This window comes from Aulonocara stuartgranti (genome assembly GCF_965226115.1).
Source record: "Aulonocara stuartgranti genome assembly, chromosome: 10".
Lineage (NCBI taxonomy): Eukaryota > Metazoa > Chordata > Actinopteri > Cichliformes > Cichlidae > Aulonocara > Aulonocara stuartgranti.
Window position 1 is genome coordinate 35069299 of NC_138946.1, and position 20076 is coordinate 35089374.

General features: G+C 39.6%; 1 protein-coding gene across 1 annotated transcript in view; it reads left to right on the plus strand.

Moving 5' to 3' along the window:
• LOC309715586 (CXADR-like membrane protein) overlaps positions 1 to 20076 on the plus strand; it is a 118764-nt gene that overhangs the window by 77872 nt on the left and 20816 nt on the right. Inside the window, 2 exon segments of the mRNA XM_082548840.1 lie at positions 7966 to 8123; positions 9035 to 9233. Of these exon segments, the coding sequence (XP_082404966.1) occupies positions 7966 to 8123; positions 9035 to 9233 (357 nt within the window).

Consider the following 20076-nt stretch of genomic DNA (forward strand, 5'->3'; position numbering starts at 1 on the left):
TTTTTCTGCATCTAGAGATAATATTATGGCTTCGATGTTTTTATCGTATGAGTAGTCTATTAAATTAAGTAATCTACGAGTGTTTGTTGAGGAGTGCCGACCTTTTATGAAACCAGTTTGGTCAGGATGAATTAAGAGGGGGGTCATTTTCTCTAATCTCTTTGAGAGAGCTTTGCAGATTATTTTAAGGTCTACATTTAAAAGAGAAATTGGACGATAGCTTGAGGGAAATAAAGGGTCTTTGCCTGGTTTTAGCAGGAGACTAATGTTGGCAGAATTCATATTTGGTGGTAGTCTGCCCTTTTCCTCGATTTCCTGCAACATGCTGTGGAATACTGGTGCCAAAATTGTCCAGAATTCTTTGTAGAATTCTGCAGGGAAGCCGTCTGGACCTGGAGCCTTATTATTAGGCATACTTATCAGGGCTTCCTGGAGTTCACTTGGCGTCAGTGGCGAATCCAGTTCCATTGCTTGACTGTCTAGTAATTTTGGAAGAGTTACGTTGTCAAGAAACAGATCAATTTCATTTTTAGATGGGTTTATTTGTGGTGAGTATAAAGTTTCATAGAAATCCCTAAAAATGTTGTTTATTCTTCCAGGATCATATATTGTGTTCCCCGATAAATCTTTAGCAGCACATATAGTTGTTTTTTCTTTATTTATTTTTAGCTGGTTAGCTAGAAATCGACCTGATTTGTTACTGTGTTCAAAATTCTGCAAGCGAAGTCTTTGTATAAGGAATTGTGTTTTTTTATTAATAGTTTCATTTAATTCTAGTTTTGTTTTGCATATTTTGTTCAATGTTTCCTGATCTTGGTGGGACGCGTAGGCTTCTTCTAGTGATTTGATGTTTTTTTCTAATTCCTGAATATTTTTGTTTTCTTCTTTCTTTTTGTGTGATGAGAAAGAAATTATTTTACCTCTCATCACAGCTTTCCCTGCTTCCCATAGAACAGAAGCAGATATTCCGGGAGTGTCATTAAAGTCTAAATATGAAGTCCATTCCTTTTTAAAGTATTTAATAAAGTCTTCATCTTTAAGTAGTGATATATTAAATCTCCAGTTTTTACTTGGCGTAGTATTATTCTTGTGCATTAGTGTTAAAGATACAGGAGCATGATCGCTGACAGCTATAGGATGAATCTCAGTGTCTGAAATGTCACACAGCAGTGAGCTGCTGACCAAAAAATAATCCAGACGAGAGTAAGAGTGATGAACATGCGAGAAAAAAGTATATTCCTTACTGGTGGGGTGAAGAGAGCGCCATGCATCGCAAAGACCAAAGTCGTTCATATACTGTTTGATTATATTTGTGGACTGCCAATTACGCTGAGTTCCTTTTGTGTTGAGCCTATCCATTTCTTCATTTAGTCCAAGGTTGAGGTCACCGCCAAGAATGAGTGTGCAATCAAGGTGTTCAGAGAGTGCACTAAAAAAACCGTGGAAGAATGAGGGTTCATCAACATTTGGACCATATATACTAACAATACATAGTTTTTTGTTCAATATTGATAGTTTAATAATTAGAAATCTGCCCTCTGGATCTATAACTGTATCGAGTACTGTAAAATTAACATTTTTATGTATTAAAATTGCTACTCCCCGTTGTCTAGAATTATAACCGGCTGCAAACACGTTAGGAAACTCAGGTGTTTTAAGTTCATTTAAACCTGTGACAGGTTTGTGAGTTTCTTGTAATAAAACAACATCTGCCTGTAGTTTTTTAAGCTGGTTAAATATTTTTAACCTCTTTCCTCTGGTGCCAGCTCCATTTACATTCCATGTGACAAACCTCAGCATGCCCTTAATTGTGCGTGTATGTTTAATGATGTATGCTGGGTGTTTCGTTTAGACAGGTGGAGAGAATATGGAAACATCCCTTGTTTGTAAATAGAAAGAGAAAAAGAAGTGTGGTGAGAGACTCCATAAGTCTGACTATGTGTGTGAATATTCACTAATATGAACAAGCGTGGCTTGCTTATGTGTCCTGCAAGTCTGTGCGTGCTGTGAGGCTGTTGTGAATGTGCTGCCGTTGAGCTGATGTGTTTGCGTGATCGTGTTGTGAAAATATGGAGAAATAGAGGGTGTTGTTTGTAGGTGAGTGGGGGAGTAGGTGACCACAGCAGTGAAAGACAAGAGAAAGAAAGAAACCACATGAACTGTGAGCGACAACAAAAAAAAGGAAACGAAACGGAAACATTCCAATTAAAGCAATGACGGAGGGTGACGGTGTTATATCTGCTATGACATCCTACTGATATTACTAGGTTAAACACATTTTAAAGGAGAAAGTGTGAATGAATAAGAAAAGAGTGTAGCGGGTTCTTATCTGGAGTGCAGTCAGTATAACCACGGTGTGGTGCCGGGGTCGCGGTACAGCTGTCCGTCCACGTAGAGCCGGTCCACAGCGATGACAGCACGGGAGCCTTTCTGGATAAAGCTACGTCGAACTGGGAACAGGACCTTGCGTCGTTCCAGGATCTCTTTGGGGAACTGGTCGTTCACGCTGAAGTCCGTTCCTTTCAGCTCTCTGCCGCGACTCTTCACCTGTTCCTTCTGTTTGAATTGACTGAATTTGGCCACAATAGGCCGTGGTCTCCCGGTCCGCGACCGCGCGCCCCCCAAGCGATGTACTCTATCGAAGTCGATGTTCTTTACGGTGTCCTCCGGCAGCTTCAGGTGGATTTTAATGAAGTTTTTCACCGTTGCCTCTGCGTCCTCTCCGGCAGTTTCTGGAATACCAGAAAACACAAGATTATCTCTCATGCTACGGGCTTGTAGATCGATAACGGACTCTTTTATTTTTTTATTTTCAATGTTTAGCTGGGTCACGTTATCGGTGAGAGATTTAACCGACTCCCGTAGCGTAGCATTTTCAGCGGCAAGCGTTTCCACCTGCCGCTGGCTGAATTCCAGGGATTCTCTCAGAGATTTAAATTCCCGGTGTAAAATCTCCACCAGGGACAGCCTCGCATCGAAACTGGACAATCGCTTGTCGATTGACTCCAGGATTTCTGCGATGTCTTTGCTGGCAGGCGATGTTGTACCGGGGGAGTCTGCCTGGCGACTTCTCTTCGATGACGGCGTCTCGATTTTGGCCGGGAAGATGCACTCTGGGCCTTATGCATTACTAAATCTTGAAAACAGCGGTCGATGTAATCTTGGAGAGCGTCTAAACTCTCCCCGTTGTCCTCCAGGGTGTTAGAGATGATAAAACAGATGTTGTTAGTTATATGACAATTGATTAGTATATTTGGTAATACTGAAGCTTGGAAAACCTTTGTTAAACTCTATGCTACCATTTGCTTTTTCTCCGCCAAAAATCTCCGGCGTCTGACGTCACCTACAACATCACTTCCGTCATGTTGTATGTTAAAACAAGAATTTTAAAGCAAATTCTAAACTCTATTGGGAGCCAATGTAAAGAATACCGGTATAAGATGGGAGTGATGTGAACACGCTTGGTAGAGCTAGTTAGTAGTCTGGCTGCTGCGTTTTGTATTGTCTGGAGGCGAGAGAGAGATGATTTATCCAAGCTAGTAAACAGGGAATTACAGTAATCTAAGCGTGATGACACAAATGCATGAATGAGTTTTTCCAGTTCAGCTGAGGAAACCATATGTCGCAGTTTAGATATGTTTCTTAAATGATAGAAACAGGAACGAGACAAAGATTTTACATGAGAGTCAAGGCCCAGGGAAGAGTCAAATATTACTCCAAGATTTCGAATATTTGACTTGACAGATGGACAGAAAGAGGCAAGAACCTGATTTTAGAATGTAGCTCAGGAGGAGCTATGATCATGGTCTCGGTCTTGTTAGTATTTAAAACGAGGTAGTTGCTTGAAAGCCAATCAGAAACCTGGGTTAAGCACTGGACTAGGGTGGACAGCCTATCCAGCTGATGAGGCTTAAAGGACATATGGAGCTGAATGTCATCAGCATAAAAATGATAAGACAGGTCGCTAAAAGATTGAATGATACCAGCTAAAGGAAGCATATAAAAAGAAAATAGTAATGGACCTAAAACTGAACCCTGTGGGACACCACAGGTCAGGGCAGCAGTGTTAGAGGAGAACCTATCAGTCCTAACAGAAAAGGTCCTGTCTGATAAGTAGGAAGAAAACCAGTCTAGGGCAGAGCCAGATACACCAGCCAAAACCTTCAGCCTGTTAAGTAGGATTTTGTGGTCGATGGTGTCAAAGGCTGCACTAAGATCAAGAAAAATGATCACAGAACAGTTCCCTGCGTCAGATGCCATTAATAGATCATTATAGACTCTTAAGAGAGCGGTCTCTGTAGAGTGCTGCTTTTGAAAGCCAGACTGAAAAGGGTCAAGAATGTGAAATTTACATAATAGAGACCTGAACTGATTTTCAACAATTTTTTCAAGTAATTTACTGACAAATGGCAATTTTGAAATAGGTCGGTAATTACTAGCAGAGCTAGGATCAAGATTCTGTTTTTTTAACAGAGGGGTTACCTCAGCATGTTTAAAATAAGATGGAACACAGCCTTGCCTCAGTGAACTGTTGATGATGGATAGTAATGTGGGACCAATGCTGGTGATAGACCTGGACAGGACAGAGGGAGGTAATATATCTACAGAGCATGACAAGGATTTCATTTTACCTAAAACTATAATTAAGTCATTTAGTGTGATTGGAGAAAAGGAGGTAAATGATCCAGGACAACAAGGGGTATCTTCATAAGGGGAGGCACTTGAGAAAATTTTAGATTTCAAGTCCATCACCTTATTTACAAAGTAATTAAGGAAAGTATTACAATCTTCATCAGAAAGCAACAGAGCATGCTGGGTTGGAGGAGAAACAATACTGTTGATGGTATCAAATAGAATTCTTGAATTATTTTTATGACGATTTATAAGATCGCATTAGTGGCATTGTAAAGCGCTTTGGGTGCCTTTAAAAGCGCTACATAAATCCAATCCATTATTATTAAGTGTTATTTTTTCCTTGGTATTCTAATTTCACCAAAGTTTACTAAACTCAACAAACTTAATATTACTTACCAGGACATTTATTCTCTCCTCATTTTCTTTCGCCGAAAATTTGTTTTCTGCCCTGCCGTCTTTCGCGCTTGGCTCTCCTTCCTTTGCTAATGTGATGCTCATAGTACAGAAGCCGATGCTGCATTCACTTACACTCGGATATCTGAGCTTCACTGTGAAAACATAATCGAGCATTTGATATTTGATTGAATTTTATTGTTTTAGCTTCGGATTGGCACCTGGGGTGGCCAGTCTGGTTGGGGGGGGTGGTATGTGCCCCCCCAGGCCACCCCGCTGGACACGCCACAGACCACAACACAATAAAATATAAATGAAAATATGCAAAACAAAAAGAAGATACACATTCTCTGTCATATAGGCCTGCATGAATAAACGTTCTGAATCCTTAATCATCCACAACTGAAAATAGTTGTGGATGATTACTATACCTTTCTAATGTTGTCTCTTGTTGTCCCTGGCTCTCTTTCCCTCCCGCTCTGTTCCTGTGCTACTGCGAGTGTAACTACCGCCCCCCGGAGTGAAGCGGAAAAAAAGTGCGAGAGAGAGGGTGAGAGAAAGAAAAAATAACCCACGGCTCGCGTCGTTCACTTCAAAGAGTCGGCTCTGAGAGCTGTTTCGTTCGCGACTGAAACATCACTACTGTGAATTTCACATTCCAGCCGCAGCATATTTGGTGCTTGCTTGGACATTTAGGGGTTTCTTTGCTGTAAAAAGAAGTTTTCATCCCAAGCAGTGAGCAGCGGACACTAATGTTTTTGTCACTTTTTATCGAATCAAACTCAAAGTAAGGTCAGTACTTCCACGCTTTAAACGCTGCGCAGTCATACTCTCTCCCGCACTAAATATATGATCCATTTTTGATCTGCACACAGCTGTTGCCATGAATGTCGCACTCGCTTACGTCACTGTCATGAGACACTCTCGCAAAAAAATCATGGTTTTAGTAACGCAGTAACGCAGCGTGCTTACGGGAAAGTAACAGTAATCTAAATACATTTTTTGCAATAGTAATCCCTTACTTTACTCGTTACTCGAAAAAAGTAATCGGATTACAGTTACGCGTTACTTGTCACGCGTTACTGCCAGAGGTGGAAAGTAACGAATTACATTTACTTGCGTTACTGTAATTGAGTAGTTTTTTTTTTGTGTATTTGTACTTTTTAAAGTCATTTTTCAAGTCTGTAATTTTACTTTTACTTAAGTATATATTTTTTAAAGTATTGTAGTTCGCTACGTTTTCAATCACACCCATTACTGAGTAAATTAAAAAAAAACCCCACAACATTGCGCTTTGGAAATACTGCAGGGAATGATGGGTAGTAGAAAAAATTGGCGCTAAGGTCACGTTAAAGATGGAGTCTGACATCGGTGTTATGGATCCAGTGAAAAAAGAAGCCCCGTCGAATTCGGCTGACCCTGAACTCGAAGAAACGGATGTGAACCCCTGGCCGTATTTAAGGGACCATTTCGGCTTTAAGTGCAAGAAAGGCAACAGCTTTATTATGCAGTGTAAGCTGTGTTTGCCCAGAGAGACCGAGTTAGCAGCTTTTAAAAATTCCACATCAAACCTGCGCAAGCATGTAGAGGTAAGTTAAATACAACTCGTACCGTTATGGTAGCAAAAAGGCTGGGTTCAAATTAATCACATTAAGTTAAGACATCTGTGAAGAACACAGATAACGTTGGTTGGTACTAGAAACTTGCTGTAATCGGGCACATTGTTGTCCACGCAACTTACTTTTTTTTTTTTTACTGGGTTGGTAAATTGCCAAAAGAAAATGTGTTTACCTACGTTTTTCCTGTTTATTAATAATAATAATTTATTTTAAAAAATAGTTTAATTAAAGACAGAAGCGGCTACTTTCTTACTTAACCCACATATGTTCACACTGCAGGCAAAAGAATAACAGAGCGCTCACTTACCTTAGATTAGTCAAAGACAGCTGACTTCTGTTACTTGTTAATTAGCACTTGCAACCTCCCGTTAACTAGCCTGTTACTGTCCAATAAATAAAAGGGCCAAGTTTAAAAAATTAAAAAACATTTTTAAAGCAGCTGCCGTTCAGTTCAGTACTTGTTCTCTTATTTGACAGTTTAGAACACATTCTCATGTGAAAGAATGATATGGTTTTGTATTGAAAACACTGTGATACCTGACAGTTTGGTTGATTGGTTTGGTGACCATTATCCATTTTCATGTATAGACTTGCAGTTTAACTGCCACTGCTCTTTAATATGTAAAGTTTTTCTTTTCACTAAAAAAGAACTACTTTGAGATTTATATCCCACTGTCTTTTTTTTGCGCTACTCAGAAGCAGCTGTCCTCCTGCTGACAGAAAAGTAACTATGTAACTTTTACTCTGAGTACATTTTAAATGAGCTACTTTTTACTTTTATTTGAGTACATTTTTAGACAGGTAATTTTACTTCTACTTGAGTAAAATTTCAGCGAAGTAATAGTACTTTTACTTGAGTAAAATATTTTAGTACTCTTTCCACCTCTGGTTACTGCCCATCTCTGCTGATAGAGGCCATGTTTGTGGAGTTAATGAACCTGCCTGAATAGTTATTCAGATCTCACTTAAAATCTCACATTAAAACCAAGGCTTTGACTATCCAATTATAAGTTTTGAACAAATCATTATAACTTGACCAGTTTCTGAATGACATGAGTTTTAAAATATCTAATGTAAGTCAAAAACTACACTGCTAAAGCATCTATTTTCTTTGAATAGACACTCTTGTTCATTTTCAGATTTTACAATAAGGACTAAGAACATAAATATGCAAGCTGGCTAAATTGTTACACTTTTAAATTTCTATATCTTCAAATCACATTTCTGTCTAGGATTCATGAATGTTTATTATTTATTATATTTATGTTGATATCTGATGCAGTGAACAATGATCTTGAAGAAGCCTGTATCTCTACAGTTCTGCTGGGTGTGCTAATGACATGTGCCCAGACAGTGATGAAGAGGGTTGTTGGAGACAATGCCACGCTGCCCTGCCACCATCACTTCTGGGTTGGTGATCATCCCACTCTGGACATTGAGTGGCTGCTCCTCAAGCCGACCAACAGGCAGAGAGTGGTATGTGTCTCTCAATGCATGAGGTTCACTGCCCATTTTGGATAGACAACAACAAACCTACTGTTACCTGTTCTCTTCCATAGTCTCATAGTCATTTTTAAACTATTATTTTGGTAAAATATTATTTTTATTAATATTTTTTAATTGATATTTTAATATTTAAGTTACTTTGAATTTTTTCAGTTGCACAGGTTTTCTAGGCATCATGAAAAGTTTCACACAAAGGTTGTATGAGTTAAGTTGTAGTTATAGTCGTTTTTCTATATAAAACTATTTTAGCGATTTTGTAGTACATAAAAAAACTACAAAAGAGTGCATACCTTTTGCAAATGGAAAACAGCATTTATCCATAGCTGTTGCAATTAATGTATTTTGCATTGCCTTGTTAAATGCACAGACAGAAAATAAAGAGCATTTCAAAGATCTGTTCATAGCCAACAGCTCGCTATTCTATGATGCAAATTCTGCAATCAAATACATTAAAACCTGATATTTTTCCAGAACCTTCCTCACCAACATTTAAAAGGATTTCTTCCTCTCCACATGGTCTACCTGTCCACTACATTTCATGAAATTCAGTATGGTAGTTTTTGTGTAACCCTACTCCAGGCAATCAAACGAACAAGCAAAGAAATGGCAACATTGGGTTCTTGACATTGGTAGTATGCAAAGGCTCAACAAAGCAGTGTTTTATCAGCATCCTTCCATTTTTAAATAATTATTTTTTCAAATAATTAAAAACATATATATTAAAATTCTTAAGCACATATAGTTCGACTCTCTCTCTGATATATTTGCTCATGGTTGTAGATAAACTGGACATTGTTGTTCCTCTATATATGCATTATCTTGCATGACATGTTACAAAACCACTACCATTACTACCCACCTGTTTCACATCCTCCTACCAGGTGATTACCTACTTTTCTGGAAGAGTTTTTGACCCCAACGAAGGACAACGCGGTCGTGTAGCTTTTGCTGGAGAGTACTTAAAAGGCGACGCATCTCTGCTCATCAGTGACTTGTCACTCACAGACTCAGGAGAGTACAGCTGCAAAGTCAAGACTGGGCCACGGTACCACTGGAGTACCATCAGTCTCACAGTGCTAGGTAAGTAAAAGACAGCCCTTGGTTCACAGAAACTAGAGATATATAGGTAGAAGATACATAAAGTGCCATGAAATCCATAACCTATGAATTAGAGCAGTCGTTCTACAATAGTTTCAAGTTTTACTGTCATATAAAGATAAACAGCGTAAAATTCTTTGGCTCGTGCTCCTCAACAACAACAACAACAACAACAACAACAACAACAACAACAACAATAATAATAATAATAATAATAATAATAATAATAATAATAATAACAACAATAAAATACTTAAGCATTAAATAATAAGAGAATTTAAGATAGTTGTTTGGTATTTACATTTTTTGCAAAAATCTTGTGCAGTGAGGATTTAAAGTGGTTAAAGTGACACTGTGTAGAGTCTAGTAGCTATAGTGAGTGTGTAATGATGTGTGCAGAATGTCAGCAGTTCCAAAGCCAGATGGCTTGTGGGTAGAAACTATCCCTGTGTCTGGTATTGTGGGTCTGGATGCTCCTAAACTGCCTGGATGGACAGCAGGAGTGTGAAAAGTCTGTGGCTGGGATCACAGAGGATCCACTACATCTTCCTCGTGCAGCGCTGTCTATGGAAACCTTGCATGGCTGGCAGTTCAGTCCTGGTGATGCGCTGTCTGATCTCACCACCCTCTGCAGAGCTTTGGTCCTGAGCGTTACAGCTTCCATACCAGGTGGTGATGCAGCCAGTCAGAAGACTCTCAATGGTGCATCGGTATGAGTTTGTTAGTATTCTGGGGTTCATGCCGAATCTTCTCAGGCGCCGCAGGAAGAAGAGCCGCTGTCTTGCTGCTTTTGTGATCACACCAACATGGTGTGACCAGCTCAGATCCTCGCTGATGTTGATGCCCAGGAATCTGAAGCAGATGACTCTCTCCACCTCTGCTCCTTCGATGTGGATGGGAGTGTGGCCTCCTCTCTGCAGTCTCCTGTAATCCACGATGAGCTCCTTGGTTTTGCTGACGTTGAACAGCAGGTTGTTGTCGCGGCACCATGATGTCAGGGCTCTCACTTCTGCCCTGTATGCCATCTCATCTCCATCAGAAATGCAGCCGATGATGGTGGTGTCATCTGCAATATATGATGGTGTTGGAGCTGTGTGTTTCTGTACAGTCGTGGGTGAACAGGGTGTACAGCAGGGGGGGTGAGCACTCATCCCTTGGGGGCACCTGTGCTGAGTGAGAGTGTGGATGTCTGTCAGGAAGTCCAGGATCCAGCTGCACAGGGAGGAGCTGATGTTCGGGTCACTGGTCATATCATCCAGACAGGACGAGTCTGGATGATATGATGGTGTTGAAGGCGGAGCTAGAGTTAATGAACAGCATATGCACATATGTGTTTTTCTGGTCCAGGTGGGAGAGGGCAATGTGAAGTCCACTTGCTATTGCGTCTGTAGATCTGTTAAGCCTGTAGGCAAACTGGAGTGCTCAGAGCACTTCATAGCAATGGAGGTGAGTGCTACTGTTCGATAGTCATTTAGGCAGCTCACATTAGTTTTCTTTGGGACAGGGGTGATGGTGATCCTCTTAAAACATTTTGGGACAGCAGCCTGGTCCAGGAGCTTTCCGAGTGTTTATTTTCCTGATGTATTTACACACGACTGCCTGAGAAATCTGAAGAGAGCAGCAGCTGTCCTCTTCCAGCAAAAGCTCTTGAGATAGATGTTTATCAAAGCGTGCATAGAAGGTGTTAAGCTTATTAGGGTAGAGAAGCAGTTACCTTCCTCACTCTGCCGCTGTTTCCCTTGTAGTCTGCGATGGTCTTCAGACCACTCCACATGTTCATCCACATTCCTCCACATGAGCTGCTTAGTGTTGGAGGGAGGTTGGAACAGTCAGAATTTACATTCAGAAGGCAATATCCTTGGATTCTGCCAAACAAACACAGATTCTCACAAATGCTTGTACAGGACTGTCACGATGCACTCAGGAGTGAGCGACTCTCTCGTACAAATAAGAGAGAGATATTAGATATTGGATGGGGCCGCTTTATGTAAAAGCATATGGTTCTGTGAAAAAATCTAACATTGCCCTATTTACCCATCCTGCAATCCAAGCACTCCATTTAGAGCTGGTCTGGAATCAGTCAACTGAGACATTTTTGGTAGCATTGAAGAGATTTGTTGCTCTGAGAGGCGTTATCTATTTCGACAAAATTTAAGAGAGCAGACCAAGACTTAAAAGGGCTATAAAAGACCAATAAAGTCCTGCAGTTATTGAAGTTTTTCTCAAAAAGGGGCATCACCTGGAAGTTCATTGCAGAGCAAACAGCCTGGTGGGGTGAATATTGGGATCATCTTGTCCAGTTGGTCAAAACCTGTCTCAAGAACGTACTAGGAAGAGCTTCACTCAGCTTTGAAGAAATGTGCACTGTACTAACAGAAGTCAAAGCTACCCTGAACTCTAGACCTCTCACTTTTGTGCACAATGAGGAAAATGAGGCAGCCACTTACATTCCCACCAGGGAATTGGGTGGTATAAGACGGATCAACAAGAAAACAAAATGAATAGGAGCCTAAAGTCCAAAAACAAGAGCATAAGCATCCAAAACATAGTTCACTGCTACCCTTGTAGCAGGAACAGGGAATGACCGGGCCCTAGCCACCTTTACCCAGGGAACTAGAACAGGTGTAGAAAAAGGCTGGACCGCAGTCGCCCTTGGGACAGGAACATGCTGAGGTGCTGAATAAGTCTTTACAAAGTCCAACACAGCTGTAGAAAAATGACACACTGACTTATTGCTTGTTGCCTCAGGTTCACTACATGGTTTAATAGTAACTAAACTAGAAAGTTCATTAGGCAGCTCTGAAACTCCACTGCTAACCCATCTTGAATTTGCCTCCGATAAAAGAGTTCACAGTCTTAACCAATGCTACTGACACGGAAAGAATTTAGAGTCTTTATGCTGGCAGACTAGGGTTTGAAAGGGTGGCAGTGCTACTCACAGGAGACATAGACTCAAGTGGAATAACTGTTTGAAGTTGACACGTGGACCTCTGAGAAGAGGGAGTCTGTGGGACCGAGGCAACATATCACTCTGAAGTGCTGTGGTGTATCTTGAAGGCCTGAACATGAAGATGAAACCTGGCGAGGATACGGTAACCTTGGAAACATGGTGTGAACATAACCTGACAACGAATAACAGGAAACTCACACACTGGATACACAGAGAGGAGACACATGGGAAACACAGCTGACACAAATGAACATGACACCACAGGGGAAGCAAAACTCAACAAATTGGACATAAAACACAAGACTATCAAAATAAAACAGGAAACATAAACATGAAGACCAAAGACACACGGGGAGGTAAACGTAAACAGTTTCTGCCACTAGAGTGGCCGATAAAAGACGAAGTCATTTGATTTCACAGGCAGGCAACAGGTGAGACAAGCACATAAGCTCAAGGAATAAATCATAATGAATGCAAACCACAAAACTCAAATATATCAGAAAATGATACCAGACTAAACTATTTTTAAACAGTAACTAAATCATCATGATACCAAGAGAATATACAGTTAGCTCAGGATGCTGAGTGAAAACAATCCTGTCAATTGTCATTAGAAGACAGCATTTTCCAGGATCCTTTGCAGTAAGAAAAAAAATGAGGGAAGCCATTATAATTTGTGCTCTTCTGTTGTTCAGTGTTTCATGTTGTCCACCATTTTAAAGTCTCATATAAAGTCTATCGTCTCTTTTACAGATATCCTGTCTGTTTTCTTGGCTAAGGGATAGGACCAGGGATAGCTCAGTAGGTAGAGTCGGGCCCCATGATCAGAAGGTCGGTGGTTCGAATCCACTAAACGGCTACCCTGAGGTACCCCTGAGCAAGGTACTGCTCCCTGGGCGCCCAATGGCTGCCCACTGCTTCACTGAGTAAATGGGTTAAATGCAGAGAGGAATTTCCCCACGGGGATCAATAAAGTACACTTTTCTTTTCTAAGTGGATTTGCTACATCAGGGATATTTCAATCGGCTTTGCAGTCTTTAGGACCAGCGGCAAAAAAGTGGTCTGGTAACTCAAAGTGAGACCCAAGATTTCCCAGAATTCAAAAAGTTAAAGTTAAACAAATTTGACCTTGACCTTAAAGAGCCTGGTTTGACTGAAAAAGCCAGGAGAGAGCATGGTGAAATACCTGAGAGAGGTCTGGCCTTTGCTGAAGAGCTTGTTGTGACACCTGGTCCCTCTACATCACAGCTAAGAGAAAGTAAAAGGTTTTAATTCCCAGCCAGAGTCCTAAAAGAGGGATTTTCTCTATTTCCTAATTATAAAGCATTTTTATTGTTAATAATGGATTAATTCAAAATACAGGTTTGATCAGTATATAAAGGAAAAATATAGTTTAAGTAGTGAAAATGATTGTTTTAATGTCAGAGTTGTGTGTGTGCACATGAGCCAGCCTCAACCTTGTGTGTGTCTGAAGGAATGAAGGAAGATAAGAACTGTGTTGCCAACTCATCATAGAAATAATCCTGAAGAACCATAGCATTAGGTTTTTTAAGTGTAAAACACAAAACCATGATTTATATGTGGTTGTACTGATGGTTAACACAGTTGCACTTAAAACTAATATAATATAACATATTAAATGCAAATACATAAGGATCAGCCACAGAAAAATGATCTGTGGCTAATTCTAAATACAGGTCCTCTTCTGCTTCTCTTGAATATGGTGTGCCACAGGGCTCTGTTTTGGGGCCTTTATTGTTTTTGCTGTACATACTCCCTCTTCAGCACTTATTGAGCACTTTTAAAGATATTTCTTATCACTGCTATGCAGATGATATTCAGTTGTATATCTTCTTTAAGCCCCAAGATGTTTTCCAAACTACCGATTTTACAAAGGTGCTTAGATTCCATTAGGGGATGGATGGCTGATAACTTTCTTCAGCTAAATGAGGGGAAAACTGAAGTCCTTGTTTGTGCTCCCAAAAAACTGGTACCTATGGTGAGGGAAAACTTCGCTACATTTGCCAAACCTTCTATCAGGAACCTTGGTGTAACCTTTGACTCAGCTCTGACTTTGGACACTCATGCTAATTTATTGGTTCGCTCCTGTTTTTATCATTTAAAAAATATTGCTAAGGTGAGTCCCATTATATCACGCTCAGAACTAGAAATGGTCATCCATGCATTTGTCTCATCTCGTTTGGATTATTGTAATTCTTTGTTTACTTGTTTATGTAAAGCCTCCGTGGATCGTCTCCAAGTTGTTCAGAACGCTGCCACAAAGCTTCTGACCAAGTCTTCTAAATACTCCCACGTTACACCTCTGCTGATCCAGTTGCACTGGCTCCCCATAAAATTAAGAATCCACTTCAAGATTTTGACTTTGACATTCAGCACCAACCTATATCAGAGATCTTTTAAATCAGTACATCCCCAGCAGGTCCCTGAGGTCAGGTGATGAGGACTTGCTGGTCGTCCAACATACGAGGCTAAAAGCGATAGTGTTTGTAACTGTGGCCCCCAGACTCTGGAACTCCCTTCCTTTGAGCCCGAGATCTGTGGACTCAGTGGTTTCATTTAAAAAACAGCTAAAAACCGATCTTTTTTGGGATTTGGGATTTTTGTCTTGAAAGGTGGTATACAAATACAATTTTACTTTACTTTACTTTAAGGGTTAATTATTCTTAGTTGCTTAATACTGGCATGCTGAATATCAATAAAATAAAATAAATATGTTTAAGTTAACCAGTATAATGAATCAGAAAATACAGTAACAGTGATTCTAATAACAGGCTTCACTGAGAGCCTGCACAGAGTCTGATCTTGGTGTGTGTGTGTGCAGGAAGTGAATTATATCCATTTGTAGTTAAATGTTTAAATTTAAATGATTTCTTTATGTTAAGAATAACAAAGAAAATGTAATGAGGTGATTTTAAAGTGTAAAAGCTGGCATGCTGAATATCAATAAAATAAAAATAAATAAAAGCTTTGTTTTAAATCATGTAAGTCAGATAGAGAGATAGATAAGGTATTTAAACGTCAACAGTTAGACTGTCCAAAATGCAAAATGTGACATCCAGTAGGGAAATGAGGGAGAAAGGGTGAGCAGATGTAAAAGAGATTTTGGGTTCTTCCCTTTCGTCTTCTGTGAGCAGTTCAGACGATTCCAGCAGATAGAGTCCAAACTCTGAACCTGTGAATTGATTTTTGAATTTCTGGATTTTCATCTGCTCATTTTTGCTGTTTGATGGTTCATTCAAAAGTATTTTGATTTGCATCATACTTCCACTAAATGCCCATCTGCTTTCCTGTTGGGTGAACAAAATCAGCATTAGCTCGGAGCAGGTTGTTAGATAAACATAGTTAAAGTATTTAATAATTGTTTAATGATGTTTTTATTATTTCATTTTGTTTTTGCTTTGCTCCTGTTAAATCGCTTTAACAAAGTCTAAATGGTGGACATATACTTTACTGTTTCACAGAAGGTTAAAAAGTCTGAGGATTCTTCTTTATTGGTGCAAATAGCTCTTACAGGTTATCCTAGCTATATTAATAAATTTATAATTCCTTGGAGCCTCCTTTCCAGGCCACTAAAATCATCCCAGAAATAACAATTGCCATGATCAATAGAGGAGCTACCATTAATATTCCTGCATTTATTCCCGTGTTCAGTGTTGACTGGAAAGTCCTCTTTATCCCATAATCTAACTTGTCAAAAATGAGCAGAGAAAAGCCAAAACCAATTTGCAGGTTTACAGTTTGGGCAGCAGTTGATCCCTCTGGCACCTGAAAGGAAAGAACCTCTGTGTCTTTTCAACTTTCATACCTGCCCCCCCTGTCTTTCTGGATATCTTCTGAAATGACATCTGGCCTCACCCACTGTGACATCCAATCAGCTGATGTCCTTATCTTCCTCTCTCATTCTACCTGACTGCTCCACATACATGGTTTAAAAAAAAGTTTAAACTTTAAAATCACTTCATTACATTATATACCTTATTTCTAATACTCTGAACAGAGAAAAGTCCATTATGTATGAACATTCAGTCACATATGAAAATACTTTAAGTTAGTTTATGCTATTTTACTTTAACTAGATCTATCGTTAGCTCATTCTAATATGAAAATGTATTTCTTCAAAATCCCTTTTTGTTTTAAACACATTCAAATACTTTCTCTCACCTTTTCTCTTCAAAACTCTGTGCTTACTAATCACACAACACAATATAATTACTTTCATTAAATCACACATTTTAAAAGTCAGACGTTCTTTTAGATAAGTGGCTCCTTGGTGTCACTCGCTCACTTGCCCCTCCCATCCTTTTCACATAAACACATGCACACACAACTTCCAAGGTCATCTTTGCAAAAACAAGCCACTCCATATGAAATCTAAGTGAAAGGCCTTTTATTAGAATTATTATATAGATTATATATTTTTATTTATTATATTCAGATCAGAAAAATCATATCATTTCAAAAATAATTTCAGCAAAATCATATATGGTTCTCTGTTCAGCTACAACACTTAGTACCATTTGTTTTATTCAGAATCATGTGTAATAATGCGTTGTTATCTTTCATATTCCTGCAGCCACACAGACACTAATCTGCCAAGTGTGAAGCTGGATCATGTCTGTGCGCACAAAGACAGGGTGGCTGTAGCTCAGGAGGTGGAGCAGGTCATCTACTCATTAGAAGGTTGGTGGTTCAGTCTGCACCACTGCTGCAGTCTCCGTGCCAAATATCTGTGGGCAAGATACTAATCCCAAGTTGCTTTCTGATGCATCTTTCAGAGTGTGAATGAGTCAGGCATGTTGTATAAAGTGATTTGAGTGTTAGAGAGTAGAAAAGTGCTAAATAAGAATCAGGCTATCATTCATTTAGCAAAATATAGGCGTTAGAATAATTTCCATTGCTTATCTGATTTCTGGGCAGCATGGTAGTGCAGCGATTAGCACTGTTGGCTAGACTTGTAGTCAAGACCACCTAAACCGAGACCAAGACAAGACCAAGTCGAGACGAGACCAAGACCGAGACCGAGAGTGAAACCAAGAGGACAGACGCACGCTTGGCCACAATATGGAGGGATTGGAGCATAGCTGAGCCACTGTGTGAGAGATGAGCAGCGTAAGGAAATTAAGTGAGGGTAGAAATTACTGAAAGATTAATAGGCTGTGTTTTGAGTTTTGTTCAAAAAAGAATGACTTCATATAGGAAAAAAAAATATATCACATATGCAGGACACCTTAATCTAGCTTTTTAATTAAGCAGCGAGGCAGAACAAAGTCGGGGCTGTATCAAGACACGAGGACTAAACCCCAATTCAACCAGACCCAGAACTGATCCGGAATTAAATCAGGACTACAACAGTTCAAAATCAGGACTACTGAGGACCTAAAAATCCTCATAGACCTGCACTACACTTATTTTTTAATTCTACCAAAGTCCACTATTTAGATTCAGAAATGTTTATATAATAACTTAGCCTTGTTGTGCGAACAAGCCTGCAAAATGTAATAAATATAGAATTTGAAAGTAACATATTGTATCTAAAAAGATACAGTAGGCACTGGATACATGTTCTGATGAGTTTTGGCAAACAACCATGTGACTAACATGTGTGTCTTGTTCCCTCTCTGGTCTGTCCTCATTCTCTCTCTCTCTCTCTCTCTCTCTCTCTGTGCTGACAATCAAGCCAAACACCAACATCATCAAATATACAGTTGAAACCAGATATTTACTCTTCAGATAAAAACACTTTTTTAATTGTAACATCAAATCAGACTAAATGTTTATTTTTTTAGATTTGTTAACATATTTGTTAACTTTAAGAGTAAAGAGAGAAACTATCTGTATTTCTTAATTGCAAATGGCACCAAATTGTATTCAAACTGAGCCACACTTATGGAGCTCCACAATTCTGTTCCTGGTGTTTTGGTTGACATCTCTTGATTTTCCCATGTCACAGAAACAGGCTCTGTGTTTTGCCTTATATGCATCCACAGCTGTGCCACCAGTTTACTCACATGGACTCTACAAACCAATCAGAAGCTTCTTCAGCTCAGAATGGAATCGTCTGGAGTTTCTTATTAATTAACAATAAACTTAGTGTATATGTACTGCTAAATTTGATGAAAGTGATAAAAATAGACAGCTCTCTCTCTCTTTATTCTGACATTCAACTAATTCAAAAGATATTTCAATATTTATTTATCTAAAACAAAACAAGTTTACTCTAAATTCATGTTTAACAGTAAAAAAATTTTTTGATGTTTTTTTCCAACAGTGTCTAAAATATCTGGTTTCAGCTGTGAATATACTGCTGTGTATTGAAATTCCTCTTGTTTTGCATAGAAATATACTGAACAACATACAAAGCATAATATATAAAATAACATCTACCTGAGTTTTTCTTTGAAAGAAGCCCCTTATGTCCATTGTTGTATTCATCAGTACATAACTGAAACCAATTTAGAGAGTTTGTTTAGCCGTGGAGGGAAACAACTGAAAATATGAAATAAACACACACATGTGAGCTAAGACTCTCTAAAAAAACCAACATTGTTGTTGTTCAGCTTTGCATTTCGCCATTTGTTGATTCACTTGAAGAGCAAGTAACGTAATATGGGTCAAGTGATAGTTTGATATCAATCTTTTGTGATACACCGCCATATTTACATTATTTGTACAGTACGAATGATTTGCTTTGGTACCTGGTCAAACTTAAGCTCTCCTCTGTCTGCCTGTCTGCGCTTCTCCTACAGCAAACTCGCAGGCAGCAGCTTCTCCCCCCTCGCTCACATGCGTAAGTGCTGTGCTCAGTCGCCTAGTGCCTGAGCTCGGATCATACCAAAATTAGGGGGAATTTACGACTGTGCGCTATGTGCTTCGAATATTGTGTGTAGTTTTTGTTTTATACAGTTGTCAGTCAGGCATCTGACGATGTTGATCTGAGAATGCAAGACCAAGACAGCGAGACCAAGACCACGTAAAAGTGGTCTCGAGACCGGTCTCAAGACCCAAATAGAGGAGCTAAATCAATGCACTTTTGTGAAAGACTGGGTGGGACCAGTTCCATGCAGGGCAGAGAGTGTGGATAAAGGCACGTGACCATCAAAAGGACACTGCAGTGTTGTGATGAGTTTGACATACTGGAGACAATTTTGTTAAAGAAGAGGGATGTGCAGGTAAAAGAAGAGCAGTTTAGCCTATTCCAAGGTAGAAGGAACCAGGAATCAAAGTGGCCAACAAACTAAACCAGGAACCAAAGGGGCTGTTCATCCATTTTGGTGGGTTGTATGTTAGGATTTGACTGGAAACTATGTGATATGGACTAACAGTCCTGGCATAAATCAGGAAGTAAAGATATGTGAATGGAGTGGAGATCACTACATCTTCAAAAATCGGGATTCACACCTAAGAGTAACTCAGAAGAGGTTGGAATCGCTGGTATCTGGATTGCCAAGGACTACAGCCAGCCATAACAAAAAGTGGTATAGAGGTAGATAGGCCACTTGGCTGGAATTAGTCACTGAAAGAGAAGAACCCATTCATATGTAGATGTGCATTGTGTGGCCAATGTGATTCAAGTATCTTCTAGCATGAGAGGAATTGCTGTCTCCTGGAATCATGCCATTGCCAAAGTCAGATGGATTGGCCATCACTGGAAGTAGGTGTGGCTGAATCTTGAGGTGAGGTGGTACCCATCCCTAATATAATCAGGAACTCTCTAGATGCTGAATCAAAAGACATTGTTGGGGACTTGAGGGAGGCAGCAAGCCACGCATAATTCCCCTGATACAAAGCAGATTCCTGAGACCATGTGGTGACCAAGAAGCAACAAAAGGTTCTAGGTAACCCTAACTTGGCCCG